General features: G+C 55.7%; 1 protein-coding gene across 3 annotated transcripts in view; it reads left to right on the top strand.

Moving 5' to 3' along the window:
• Window positions 1–4,700: 4,700 nt before the first annotated feature.
• Window positions 4,701–14,164, top strand: part of dgki (diacylglycerol kinase, iota) — a 72,733-nt gene continuing 63,269 nt past the window's right edge. For all 3 annotated transcript variants that reach the window (XM_088646448.1, XM_088646449.1, XM_088646446.1), the window contains exon 1: window positions 4,701–4,968. In XM_088646448.1, coding sequence (XP_088502574.1) covers window positions 4,748–4,968 — 221 coding nt within the window. In that variant the 5' untranslated portion in view covers window positions 4,701–4,747. The remainder of the gene's footprint in view (window positions 4,969–14,164) is intronic.

The raw sequence follows: 14,164 nt of genomic DNA, 5'->3' as shown, positions 1-14,164 counted from the left end.
CTCTGTTACGTCACTGAGCCCTTAAAGGGCTTCGTGACAGGACTCGTCTGAACAGCTCTTAACAATGGTGAAGGCTGTGACTGACTGTGAATTGTAATGACTAAAAAAAAAAGACCTTTTTAAGTGTAAGCAATTATTTTTATTACTATTATAATATAATAATAATAATAATTGCTTACAATTATATAGCGCTTTTCTGGACACTCCACTCAAAGCGCTTTACAGGTAATGGGGATCCCCTCCACCACCACCAGTGTGCAGCATATAATTATTATACTATATGGGGGCTGGCTCTGTGGCTCAGGATCTGTGCCTGTGGCTGGGAGGTTGCTGGTTCGAATCCCGCAGCCGGCAGAGGAATCCTACTCCGTGGGGCCCCCTGAACGAGGCCCTTCACCCCAGCTGCTCCAGGGGTGCTGTATAAATGGCCGACCCTGCGCTCTGACCCCCAGCTTCTCTCTCCCTGTCTGTGTGTCTCCTGGAGAGCAGGCTGGGGTCTGAGAAAAGACACATTCCTCAGGCGAGACACGGTATCTGGACTATACAGTGATCTTTTAAATGTTCCATTCGAGAACTTGTTCGTTCGGTGGAGTCATTCATCTCTGCGGGAATGAACAGCGGCAGGTGTGTGGGTCACTAGGATCGGGGAGCCCTGCTGTAGATCGGGGTGCCCATGCTGTGGGTCATGTGTTCCCTTCTGATCTGACGCCGTTACAGGGTGTTGCTACAGTAGGCTCCTCCTCTAATCGATCATCTGCCCGATTGATAAGGCGGCTGAGCATTGCCGTCTCGCAGTGCTGGGGCCCCGGGTTCAGTTCTGGACCCCGGGGTGCTGTCTGGGTGGAGTTTGCATGTTCTCTCCATGTCCACCTCCTCCCACAGTCCAAAGACAGGCTGGTGGGTTAACTGGCTTCTGGGAAAACTGGCCCTGGTGTGAGTGTGTGTGTGTGTCCTGTGATGGACTGGCCCTGGTGTGAGTGTGAGTGTGTGTGTGTGTGTGTCCTGTGATGGACTGGCCCTGGGGTGAGTGTGTGTGTGTCCTGTGATGGACTGGCCCTGGTGTGAGTGTGTGTGTGTGTGTGTCTGTGTGTCCTGTGATGGGCTGGCCCTGGTGTGAGTGTGTGTGTGTCCTGTGATGGACTGACCCTGGTGTGTGTGTGTGTTCTGTGATGGACTGACCCTGGTGTGAGTGTGTGTGTGTGTCTGTGTGTGTCCTGTGATGGACTGGCTCTGGTGTGTGTGTGTGTCCTGTGATGGACTGACCCTGGTGTGAGTGTCTGTGTGTGTCCTGTGATGGACTGGCCCTGGTGTGAGTGTGTGTGTGTGTCCTGTGATGGACTGGCCGTGGTGTGAGTGTGTGTGTGTGTCTGTGTGTGTCCTGTGATGGACTGGCCCTGGTGTGAGTGTGTGTGTGTGTGTGTGTGTGTGTGTGTGTGTGTGTGTCCTGTGATGGACTGGCCCTGGTGTGAGTGTGTGTGTGTGTCTGTGTGTGTCCTGTGATGGACTGGCCCTGGTGTGTGTGTGTGTCCTGTGATGGACGTACCCTGGTGTGAGTGTCTGTGTGTGTCCTGTGATGGACTGGCCCTGGTGTGAGTGTGTGTGTGTGTGTGTGTGTGTGTGTGTGTGTGTCCTGTGATGGACTGGCCCTGGTGTGAGTGTGTGTGTGTCTGTGTGTGTCCTGTGATGGACTGGCCCTGGTGTGAGTGTGTGTGTGTGTCCTGTGATGGACTGGCCCTGGTGTGAGTGTGTGTGTGTCTGTGTGTGTCCTGTGATGGACTGGCCCTGGTGTGAGTGTGTGTGTCTGTGTGTGTGTTTGCCCGTCATGATTTCAAGCTGAGGTCAGCCCCTGTGTGGACAGTATCGGAGACCGCAGCAGTGACGCTCGCTCTGTTGGTCATCGGAGACCCCTGCCCTGCTGAAGCCGGTGGCTCTCGTCCTGGGGGATGTCTCCTGCTCTGTAGCCACTCAGGCCTGCTCATCATGAGCTCATCGCCAGCTGGGGAGCAGTGTAGACTGAGAGGGTTTTGTCCCTGAAGAAACGAGGTTGGAACAGCACCAGTGGCACAGTTCCCGAGACCCATTAATTAAGGCATTAATTAGCCCAGCAATTAAGGGCATCAGGACACAGGCCTCCCACAGGTCTAGGACCAGGAACCAACAGCCTGAGGCATTTTCCAAATTCAACATCTGCCTCGATCTGTGTTCTACGCACACCGTGCTTGCAAAAGTGTCTTTTTCTTAAAAAAAAAAAACGACACAAAACGATCTGCGAAATCTTTCTTCTGACTGAGCCCCTGCAGCTCGTCTCGTCCCCCTCCACGTGCGTCTCCTGAGGTGAGATTCACGGTCTTTCATCGGCCAGCAGCCTCCATCCACCCGAGCTCCCCTCAAAACTGGCGATCTACACCAGCAACTGGAACCAGCGCTGGTTCCTCGTCTCTGGATCTCGGGATCTCTCCCTTTGGAGAGCCAGCGGATCAGCTTTTTGTGCCCCTATCGTGGCTGTGTCTCGGGATCAGGGAAGAAACGGCGAGTCGTGTAATGTAGGTGCCTGAAATGTAGGTTCCTCATCTCTGGATTCTCGGGATCTCTCCCTTTGGAGAGCCAGCGGATCAGCTTTTTGTGCCCCTATCGTGGCTGTGTCTCGGGATCAGGGAAGAAACGGCGAGTCGTGTAATGTAGGTGCCTGAAATGTAGGTTCGATTCTCCCAGAGACCCTGGGAGGGAAGCCACCCCCCCTTTCGAAACGCGGCGGAGAACGTGCAGACTCCACACGGACAGCACCTGGGGGCAGGTCGGCGCCCCGCTGGGCTCACGGCCTCTTTTCCTTGAGAGCGGAACAGGTGTCTCTGGAGCCCGCCGGGGTGGGGGACATGTTGCACCTATTCGGCTTGCTGGCGGGGGGTCCCAACCTCCTGGTTCCCAGCCCCCTGCTCCAGCAGCGGTCTACAGTATGTGACCCCTGCCAGAGGTCGGCCCGGCTCCCTGGGGTTTCACACGACACTCGGAGGGAGCCGCCCGGCTCACGAAACAGGAAGACGGGGGGGGGGGTGTGATGTCAACGCGCTGTACACCCCCCGACGGGCACGGGACGGCAGGAGGAAGTTTTCGCCGGAGAAAGGGAGCAGGAGAGAGCGGCCCCGGAGCAGCTTTTGCGCTTTCCTGTCGCTCGGCGGCCGACATGCTCCCGCTTGCCGTCTCCGAGACGGCTGTGGAAACGTTTTTGCTCCGCAGATGCCGCGGGACGAGCCCGGGCATGTGGGCGCTCCGATTCCGGGAGGGGAAGGAATATGAAAGGTTTTTTTTTTTTTTTTCTGGGACTCCAAAGCCGACGGCAATGCAGGTGAAGTCATCCGTCCGAGGTAAGCCCGTAAGCCGCCGTCGTCCAAAAACCCCACACAAAACAAAAACGGAAACAGGTTTGTGTGGGGGTTGACAACCGGGATCTGTTGAGGACCAGAAGCTGGACCGGAGACAGGAGCGGCGGGGGGGGGTCTGCTTTCCGGACCCCTCGCTCAGTCCAAGTCTTTGTGTTTTAGCCTGTTTGTGTTTTGTTTTGTAAGGTTGTGCTCACCTACATTCTGCCTGTGCGCGTTTTGCTTCAGATGGGACTCCCACCCCCAAATCGTATTAAGGGAAAAATGCTTGGGAGCTCAAAAGGACACGCAGCCGGCGACGGGAGTTTTAAAGAGGGGCAGAAACTGACGGAGTCTGATCGGGAAGGGTCGGGTTTCACCACGGGGTCGACAGGGAAAGTGAAATTCTTCCTTTTTCTGTCGCTATCCTCGCCGGCTGACACATACAGATCAAAAGCTGTTGTTGCTGTTGTTGTTTTTTAGAGAGAGAGAGAGAATTGAGATGCAATTCAAAGCCACCGAGAACCGACGCATCGACGCTTGCTCCTGCGGGGCTTTGCGCTAGAAAACCGGAGCCGGTCCACTTCCTCGTCTGCTGCCCGAAAACCCTCCCCGCGCTGGGAAAATCTGTCTCTGAAAGTCGGACCCGGTGCCAGCACGTGTGAAGAGGCCGAGGTCGTCTCCTCCCCCCCCCCCGGCTCCGCCTGGTCATTCACCGCCCTCGGACCTGGAGCCCGGCGGCGCAGTACTGTAAAACCTCTGGCCCGGCGCCCTCGGAGCGCCCGCGTCGCGGGGGTCACTGACACGCCTCCTCTCGCCACCCGGGACGAGACCACCCGGGTCCACGCCGAGAAAGCCGTGGGCGTAAGAAAGATTTAGGGTTTTGGTGGGGTTTTTTTTTTCCCCCCGGGGGAGGGCTGAGGAGCCCCGCCCCACCCACGCAACGCACCCACTCCCCGCCGAGGTGCTAAGCGGCGGCCCGGCTTATGTTTCTCGACGCCCGCTGGTCCTACTATCAAACCCCCCCTCTCCCCCGCCCGGCTGATGCTGACGGATGCTGAGCTAAGAGGAGGAGTATCCCAGAATGCCCCTGTGCCGCGCAGCCGGAGATGGATGCTGAAGCCTGTTACTACTCCGGTCCCTGCTGCTGCTGCTGCTGCTGCTGCTGCTGCCATTAGCGGCTCTCCCTCGCTGTCTCCTCTCCGGCGGGGCTGTGACCGAGCCCCCGGGCTGCGGCGAGCACAGACCCACCACCGCCGGCATCAGCGGTCCGGGACACCTCGGCTCCCACTACCACCACCGCCGCCGCCGCGGAGAGGAGGAGGAGGAGGAGAAGAGGAGGAGGAGGAGGAGGAGGAGGAGGAGGAGGGGAGGGGAGGGGAGGGGGGGTTATGGACCCCCTGGCCGTGCCCTGTCCGCCACCGGGAGACCCGCAGAACTTCAGCCCCACCAGCCCGCCGGGAGCCGCCGGGAAAGGAGGCGAGGAGCGCGGCGGCGGCGGCCGAGCCGAGGCGGCGAGGACCGGCGGGTCCCAGGGCGGCCGCCAGGACGGGGAAGAGTCGCTGGAGGAGAAGCTGAGGGGTCTGGCTTTCAGGAAGCAGACCTCGTACAGGTAGGCAGGGAGGCGGACGCGGGAAACGCGTGTGACCGGGCACGGTGGCGGGATTGGAAGCCTTAAGCTTCTGCCTCGCGGGTGCGTGGGTTTTGTCGGTCGGTTTGTTTTTTTGACAGCTGTCGGGAGACAAAAGGGGTGTTTTACTGTACGGTTCTCCGGGGGATTCCCCTTGGGATGAGCGACCCACCGCTGCCGGCGGAAAGGGGGTTCGGGGCTCAGCGCGCAGGCTCCGGCGACCGGACCGAACCGCGTTCCGCAGCTGCCCCGTGGGAGAGAGGCGCGGACGGTCACGCCGGAATCCCCGGGTCGCGCCGTCCGCCAGACGTGGGGCGCGGAGAGACCCGTCGCGGATGCTGTTTCGTCGGGTTGAGTCGTGTGCTGGTTCTGGTTCACTTTGACTTGTTTATACTGGATCGCTCCAAATCGCTCCGGGGGGATTTAACGGGCAGGAGATCAGGAGACGGAGACGAAAGCGATTTTGTTGTTGTTGTTGTTGTTGTTGTTGTCGCTTCACGAGCTGGCGAGAGGGCAGGCGTCACGGTTTTGCGTGTGCACCTGTTTTGCGTTCCGATGCCCGCACCTGGCGTATAACTTATAAACGTACCCGACGTTTATAAAAGACGGCGCGCTGGACGGGGCGGCGTTTCTGTCTTCGCTTGTCGGGGACGGGACAACCCGTTGCTCCCTGCCAGAGCCTAAAGGCGGTTATGGAGGGGAGATCCCTTCTCAGGCGATCCCGCAGGTGATCAGCCCGTGAGACGAGCGAGCGACGCGGCCGGCGAGGGTAAAAAGTGGAATCGACGCTGATTTGCTTACCAAAACGGCCGTTTGAAAAGGTCATTCTCACATCTGCATATATTTGTTTTTTAAAAAAGAAACAAAAGCTCTTTCGTTTGTTCTGCTGGACTGGAAAGCCTCTGTAGTTTGTCTGAGATCTGAACCCCTTTTTTTTTTATTCTGCCCTGTTAGGGTTTTGGATGATTGTCTGTAGCTGTTCGCGTCTCAATTGTTTTATTTCAGTTTTTCCGAGCTTGTTACCCATGAAACTTCCAGCTACCGGTGATCCTTTGCGGAATACACGCTCGTATTTAACGCCCTCGTAACAGTCGAACACCCTGTTCCCTCTGCGTGTATTATAATGCCCAATTACTGTCAAGTGCAGAAGAAATTCACTTGGCAGGTCAGTCAGTAGGGGTGAAATTCGCCTTCATAAAGGCAAACCTAACTTCGTTTCGAGTTAAGCCGGCAGCCATGTCCCGCCGCAGCTCCCAGCTGACAAACCCCACTGGAGCCCAGCAGGTGGGAGCCTGGCCAGTACCTGGAGGGGAGACTCCTGGGAAAGCTGAGACTGCTGCTGGGAGAGGTGTGAGTGGGGCCAGCAGGGGGTGCTCACCCTGCGGTCTGTGTGGGTCCTCATGCCCCAGTATAGTGACGGGGACACTAGCCTGTAAACAGGCGCCGTCCTTCAGATGAGATGTAAAACCGAGGTCCTGACTCTCTGTGGTCATTAACAATCCCAGGGTGTTTCTCGACAAGAGTAGGGGTGTTACCCCAGTGTCCTGACAAAACGGGAGAGCTGTCTCCGGTTCCGAGCCCCAGAGACCGAACCCCCGTGTTTCTCGGGACTGGACGACACCGGGGCCCAGCCTGCTGAGGGAGAGACGGGGGCCGCGTCGTTTTCACCCTCCAGATCTCAGACCTCCGGCGTGCCTATTCCGCGTCCCCTCAAAGCGCACATTGACCTGATTTATGAAAATAGCACCGCGTCCATCTCGTCAATCTCAAAGGGACACAGGAAGACAGAAATGCAAGTTTCTCAAGTGTGATTTGTTTCACACCCCCAGAAGGCTGGGATTTCCAGAGCCCCTCGAATTATTATTATTATTATTATTATTATTATAGTTCAGGTGGGTGGCATGCGTAGTCTGCAACGGAACAAGTAATAGGTTTATTCCATACTGGAAAAGAAAACACAACGTTTCGGCTGTGACGCCTGCTTCGCTGACGTGTTGTCAGTTGGCGTCTCGCAGGGAAACCGAGTTAGTAACTGACACTGCCGCATGCAGACAGTTCTCGCACCTGGTGGTCAAGCGGGCTTTTGAAAAGGCTCGGCTCTCCGGCATCCCACACCCCCCAAAAAACACGCACTGCTCAGGACCGGCCGGAATCCCCGGGATGCACCTCGCCGACTCGCCGAGGTGACGTCATCACGGTGCGGCCGCTCGCCACGGCCGTCGCAGGTAACCCCCGAGAGGTCAGTTGCTCGCTTCCACGAAGTTACAGAACAGGAACGGCGGGTAACCGGTCCCCCGAGAATGACGCCGTCGGAGGAGGCAGGTGGGGCGTGCTGTGCGCAACGCCGGGAAAAGTATTCGTCCCCGGCGCCGGACATTTTGGTATTCCCGAGAGGGTACAAACAAACAAACACACAAACAAAAAACGGAAAGCAGTCGAGCAAAGAAGAGGCGCGGGCTCAGAAGTGGGGTGGAAATGAATGTTGTAAAGTTTCCCGATGAGAGGATCGTGATCCACCAGTTAGTGCCGGGTTTCCCTACAGTGTCTAGGGGCCCACGCAGGAGGGAAACACGAGCGACTGACGAGAAACGAGCTGGACCAACAGGCTTGCGATCGACTCCAGGTGCTCCAGATCAATGATCAGACGCGGTCCGGCGGCCGTTCTAGAGACAAGAAGTGTCGAAGCGATGATCGCTGGACTGACGCCACCAATCACGTGGTTCAGCATTAGACCCGTTTAAAGTGCGTCATGTCCGTCGACGTCACACACTCACACACCCATCTTCTGACGGCTCTCTCCAGTCTGTACTGGGCCCCTGGCTGGAGTTCTGGGCCTGGAGTGCTATTTGCGTGGTGTCTGTCCTCCCTGTGGTTTGTGTGGGGACAAGCTGGGATGTTGATTGGCTTCTGAGATAATTGGCCCTGGTAGTGTGAGTGTATTATTAATAATAATAATAATAATAATAATAATAATTCCTTAGATTTATACAGCTTCTTTCTGGATACTCCACTCAAAGGCCTTTTACAGGTAATGGAGAATCCCACTACCGCCACCAGTGTGCAGTGTGCAGCCCCACCTGTTTGTCCTGAGATGGACAGGCGTCCCATCCAGGGTGTACCCTGCCTTGTGCCTGTTGCTTGCCGGAATAGAATCTCTGCCCCAGCGACCCCGTCCTCGTATCTTACGGATGAAAACCGTTAGGAAACTGAGGGAGGAGTGAAACTGCGGGGGGGAGTTTGTGTCGGATTTGGCTCGGCTGGCATGAGCCTCCAGCCTGGCGCAGACAGTGCCCCCTGGGAGAGACCCCGTGCTGGAGGAGAGGCAAGAGTCCGGCAGCAGTGGAGCAGGCGGGCGTCCGGAGCCGATCAGATCCCAGTTTTCCCACCTTGCCCCACTGTGGGCCGGACCCAGAGTCGGTTACGAGCACCGCCCTGAGGCAGGGCACTTGTGTGGGCCGCCAGACTCTTTAAGAAGAGTAAAGAAGACAGTCAGATTCCACTGCCTGATGCAGTGAATTGGCTTGTTCTCTGTGCTTCAATGCAATGAAACCTGCCGTGAAAACTATGCATGATCAGTGGTTGGATTTTGAATTTTATTCCTGGGCTTTACAATATTGAGCCTGAAACCAGGCACTTTTCTTCAGTAGTGCCTCTATAATGCATATCCTGTAATCTGCTGCGGTGTGTACACAATGTGATTGGTTTTCTGTTTGCTCTTTGCCCAGGAAATCTCAAATGAGGTTTGTATTTGGGGAAAAAAACAAACACAAAACCGGTTTGGGTATAATCCTGTTTTACGAGCGAGCAGGACAGGGGGGCGCGCTGGTTTGCGAGATCTATAATTGCACGGGGGCGAGCAAGTGACTTGGAGGACCGGGTGATAGACGCTGGGTGCAGGGCCACAGGAACAATCAGCTTTGTCCGGAAGAGAAGATGTGTGCTTGCATCGTACTGGTGATCTGGCATGGCTCAACTCGTAATCAGACCCTGATGAGTCCTGGCACTAATGCCCCTGAGTGACGGTCTTACCATGGATACAGACGTTGAAAAGCTTTTGTTTTCCTCTTGAAGTATATCTTTATATTTCAGATATCTGCCCTATTACACCGTCCTTAACGTGCTTATCTTTGAACAGTGTGCATCATTCATTTCTTCCTCAGTGTTACCCTCCACAATAAGGTTCTGGTCCAAACCCAAATGTTATTTTAGTGTCAGTAGATCGTAGGAGAGGGGGATATGGTGACACAGTGGTCAGCACTACTGTCTTACACAATGAAGAAAACCTTTCAGGTTGGAGATACAAAGACATAGTGCTCATCACCACATAGTGCTATTCGGCTCCTACTGTAGTGTTTTAGTTTCCATATACTAGCGTTGCCAGGTTCTTGGGTATGTAAGAAACGGCTGGTTAAGATCTTTCGATCACTTTCCAGCAGCTGTGTCCCCCTGCAGCTCCCAGCTGACAAACCCCACTGGAGCCCAGCAGGTGTGAGCCTGGTCAGTACCTGGAGGGGAGACTCCTGGGAAAGCTGAGGCTGCTGCTGGGAGAGGTGTGAGTGGGGCCAGCAGGGGGCGCTCACCCTGCGGTCTGTGTGGGTCCTCATGCCCCAGTATAGTGACGGGGACACTAGACTGTAAACAGGCGCCGTCCTTCGGATGAGACGTAAAAGCGAGGTCCTGACTCTCTGTGGTCATTAACAATCCCAGGGTGTCTCTCGACAAGAGTAGGGGTGTTACCCCAGTATCCTGGCCAAATTTCCCCCCCTGGCCTTTACCCCTCATGGCCTCCCAATAACCCCCCTCTCTGAACTGGCTCCATCCCTCTGCTCTCCTCCCCACTGAGAGCTGGTGTGTGGGAGAGGACTGGAGCATCATCCAGGTGGGGCTGCACACTGGTGGGGGTAGTGGGATTCCCCCTGACCTGGGAAGAGCTCAGAGTGGAGGGTCCAGAAAAGCACTATATAAGTGTAAGGAATTATTATTATTTTACTGTATAAGAGCGAGGATTATCTACATTTACTTGTCTCCTCTCATTCTGTACCCTTTCCCTCTCTACTGTGCTGTCAGTCGAGTTTGATCGGCCCCAGAGACTCGTCTCTTCTCTCTCGCCTTGCGTTTTCCCCCGAGCCGGAGCCCAGACCCCCGTTTGTGAGGGCTGATCTGCAGCTCCCACGTCTCCCGTTCCTGTTCCGTCTCGTGCCTTGAAACCATGGCAACGCCTCTGCCTTCCCGCGCGCTCCTGCGCGGCGGCGGCGGCGCCCACGACCCTCGGGGGGGGGAGCCGCGGGGGTTGAAAGCCAGCGAGGCCCAGGTGTCCCCGAATCCGGGGCTCGTGCCCCCCCCCCGCCTGCGCTGCCACAGCTGGAGCTGCTCGGGCTGCAGGCGTTCGGGGAGCGGTCCCGGGGGGCAGAGTCGGCGGTCCTGAGACCAGCTGGGACCCCGCTGTCGGGGTGTGTGTGTGTGTGTGTCCCCTGTGATGGACTGGCCCTGGTGTGTGTGTCTGTGTGTGTCCTGTGATGGACTGGCCCTGGTGTGTGTGTGTGTGTGTGTGTGTGTGTGTGTGTGTGTGTGTGTGTGTGTGTGTGTGTGTGTGTGTGTCCTGTGATGGACTGGCCCTGGTGTTTGTGTGTCTGTGTGTGTCCTGTGATGGACTGGCCACGGTGTGTGTGTGTGTGTGTGTGTGTGTGTGTGTGTGTCCTGTGATGGACTGGCCATGGTGTGTGTGTGTCCTGTGTTGGACTGGGTCTGGTGTGAGTGTGTGTGTCCTGTGATGGACTGGTGTCCTGACCAGGGTGTACCCTGCCTTGCACTCATTGCATCACAGGGCACACACACACACACACACGCACACACACACACACACACACCAGGGCCAGTCCATCACAGGACACACACACACACACACACACACACACCAGGGCCAGTCCATCACAGGACACACACACACACACTTGCACCAGTCCATCACAGGACACACACACACACGCTCATGCCAGGGCCAGTTTTTCTAGAAGCTTATTAGCCTACCAGTATGTTTTTGGATTGTGGGAGGAATCTCGCATGGAGGACATGCAGACTCCACACAGACAGCACCCTGGCTCCGGAATTGAACCCAGAGCCCCAGCGCTGCGAGGTGAGATTGAGATAGAGATTTACTCTTTTCTAACAAAGATTTGAGCTCCTCTGTCATGACACTAGGCTATCCAGTAACTGAGTCCTACACTCATAATTTACTGCACATTTTAGTAAACGTGCAGGATCAGGATCTGCCCCTGTGGCTGGAAGGTTGCTGGTTCAAATCCCGCGGCCGAGAGAAGGAATCCTACTCCATTGAGCCCCCGAGCAAGGTCCTGAACCCCAACTGCTCCAGGGGTGCTGTACAATGACTGACACAATGTCTCACATGAGGAATGTGTCTTTTCTCAGACCCCAGCTTGCTCTCCAGGAGACACACAGACAGGGAGAGAAGCTGGCGTCTGCGCAGAGACAAATTCCTCATGCAAAAAAAATTGTATAGGGCCAATAAAGTGATCTCAATCTTAATCTTTTAGAAACTGGAGGGATGGAGTAGATTGTGCGTTTTAGTCACTGTTCCTGTCCAATAATAGCTCCCGAACAGGAAGCCCACGTTAAAGCTTGTGCCGTGCTATTTGGAGCCCGGCGAAGCTCGGAAAGCGCAGCCCCCTCTTCTGTCGAGCCGGGGGTGGGTTGAGGCGGACAGAAAGGTTGATGACGGAGGTGTCTGCGGGCGGTGGGTCGTGGGGGAAGACAGAAGCCGGTCTGCCACAGCTCTTTCCGATAAGGCAACGGCGTTCTGCTCGTCTCCAGCAGGCTGCGGCAGGGGCGATGTGCCTGCCGGCCCGTGTTGGTGCTGTGCTGTTCTCTTGGCGCTGCGCGTCTTGTAGACGGGCTTAAGGTAGCGCACACCTCCCTGTTTTGTGATGGGTGGGGGGTGTGACGAGGAAAGAGGGAGATCGGGAGCGTTGAGAGAGGGTGGAAACGTAACTTTCGTCTCCAGTATACCCCTCCCCTCGCGGGCCAAGCGCTTAACCCCTCCCAGCCCCGTACAGTCGCACGGGAAATATTTCAATGAATAAAACACGTCTTTTTTTAACGTCTCCCTCCCCCGTTGTCGCCACATTAGGTATCAAACCAAGGGCTCAGGCGGGCGCCCTTGCCGTATTAGGTCGGCCCCCACCGTCGGGGGCTCGAACCCGGGACCTCTCTACAGCCCAGTAGCTGTAGTCCTGCTATCACAGGGAGGGGCGGTGACGTCACCTGCTCTGGTACGCCGGCTCTTACACAGTGCCTGTCGGCCGTAAGCGTTACAATATATATGCCCGGACATTGTTCACTGGGGTTTCCAAATGACCGTGGGCCAACCACCGACTGACCAAATGCGTTTGAACCGGCCGTCGGGTGTAAAGACAGACATTTTAATTCGGGCAATTTTGTCTCCTCGGCAGGTTTTTTCTCCCAGTGACGTGTCTTTGAAGTTAGAGAACCTTTAGTGAGCTCGCCCGCCTACAGGTGGGGTTAGACCCCCCCAGAGGTCGAGCGGTCAACGAATCAATCAGTTCGTGGTTTATTATAACTTACACAGCTCTTTATATTGTGTCTTTTTAGGGGCCGCGCTAGCTGCAATTTGTGCATGAATGTCGGTTTGCGCAGGTATACCCCAATATCCCCTTATTAGACAACAGACGTGATCTATTTACTTTCTATTAATGTGGGGGGGTCAGTTCAGATTGCTCAACTGACGAAGGGACACCCCGAGAGATATAGTTTTCCTTTTAATAGAGTCGCAGTCTCATGGTTTAAGGAATCTTTTTTATTTTTTTTCTCGCGATATCTTTCTCTGTTATGGGTAACTTCCGCAGTTCCAGGACGTGTCTGGAGACGTGCTATACTGAACACCTCCCATAATATATCAAAATGGAAGAGGTGTGAGTGGGGCCAGCAGGGGGCGCTCACCCTGCGGTCCATGTGGGTCCTCATGCCCCAGTATAGTGACGGGGACACTAGACTGTAAAACCAGGCGCCGTCCTTCGGATGAGACGTCAAACCGAGGTCCTGACTCTCTGTGGTCATTAACAATCCCAGGGCGTTTCTCGAAAAGAGTAGGGGTGTCACCCCAGTGTCCTGGCCAAATTTTCCATTGGCCCTGACCAATCATGGCCTCCTAATAATCCCCCTCTATGAATTGGCTTCATTACTCTGCTCTCCTCCCCACTGAGAGCTGGTGTGTGGGGAGCGTTCTGGCGCACTATGGCTGCTGTCGCATCATCCAGGTGGGGCTGGACAGACACCTCTGTCTCCGCTGCAGGGGATCAGAAGAGCTCAGCCGCTGATCTCCCAGCCCCTCTGCTCCGGGCTCTGAGCACGGTGTCCTGTTGTCTGGGCCTCTCTCTTCCACCGCACTGCAGCTGAAGGGCTGCCTTATCATCTACCTGCTGCTGCCCATTCAGGGACACTGTGGAGCTGGAGTCTATCCCAGCGAGCAACAGGCAGGGTACGCCCTGGACAGGACACCAGTCCATCACAGGACACACACAGACACTCACACTAGGGCCAGTCCATCACAGGACACACACACACTCACACCAGGGCCAGTCCATCACAGGACACACACACACTCACACCAGGGCCAGTCCATCACAGAACACACACAGACACACACACCAGGGCCAGTCCATCAGAGGATACGCACAGACACACACAGACACACACAGACACACACAGACACACACACCAGGGCAAGTCCATCACAGAACACACACAGGCACACACACCAGGGCCAGTCCATCAGAGGACACGCACAGACACACACAGACACACACACACCAGAGCCAGTCCATCAGAGGACACACACACACACACCAGAGCCAGTCCATCACAGGACACACACAGACACACACACACACTCACACCAGGGCCAGTCCATCAGAGGACACACACAGACACACACACGCTCACATTTTGAAATATGTATTTGGTGACCAAGGAACCACGCCACTCCTGAATTAGTCCCTCTCTGGGCAGGTTATCTGGTTTTGTGCAGTCTCTTGTGATTGATTTTTACAGCTAGGCAAGCATGCTCCTCGTGTTATTCTTGTCATGACTGCAGGACGCCATCTGTTCCGAGTGGCTGTTGACAGTGCCAGAATAGATGTTCTGT

The sequence above is a fragment of the Lepisosteus platostomus genome, chromosome 9 (genome assembly GCF_059453375.1).
Source record: "Lepisosteus platostomus isolate fLepPlt1 chromosome 9, fLepPlt1.hap1, whole genome shotgun sequence".
NCBI classification, from domain to species: domain Eukaryota; kingdom Metazoa; phylum Chordata; class Actinopteri; order Semionotiformes; family Lepisosteidae; genus Lepisosteus; species Lepisosteus platostomus.
This window is presented reverse-complemented; position numbering and strand designations above follow the sequence as displayed.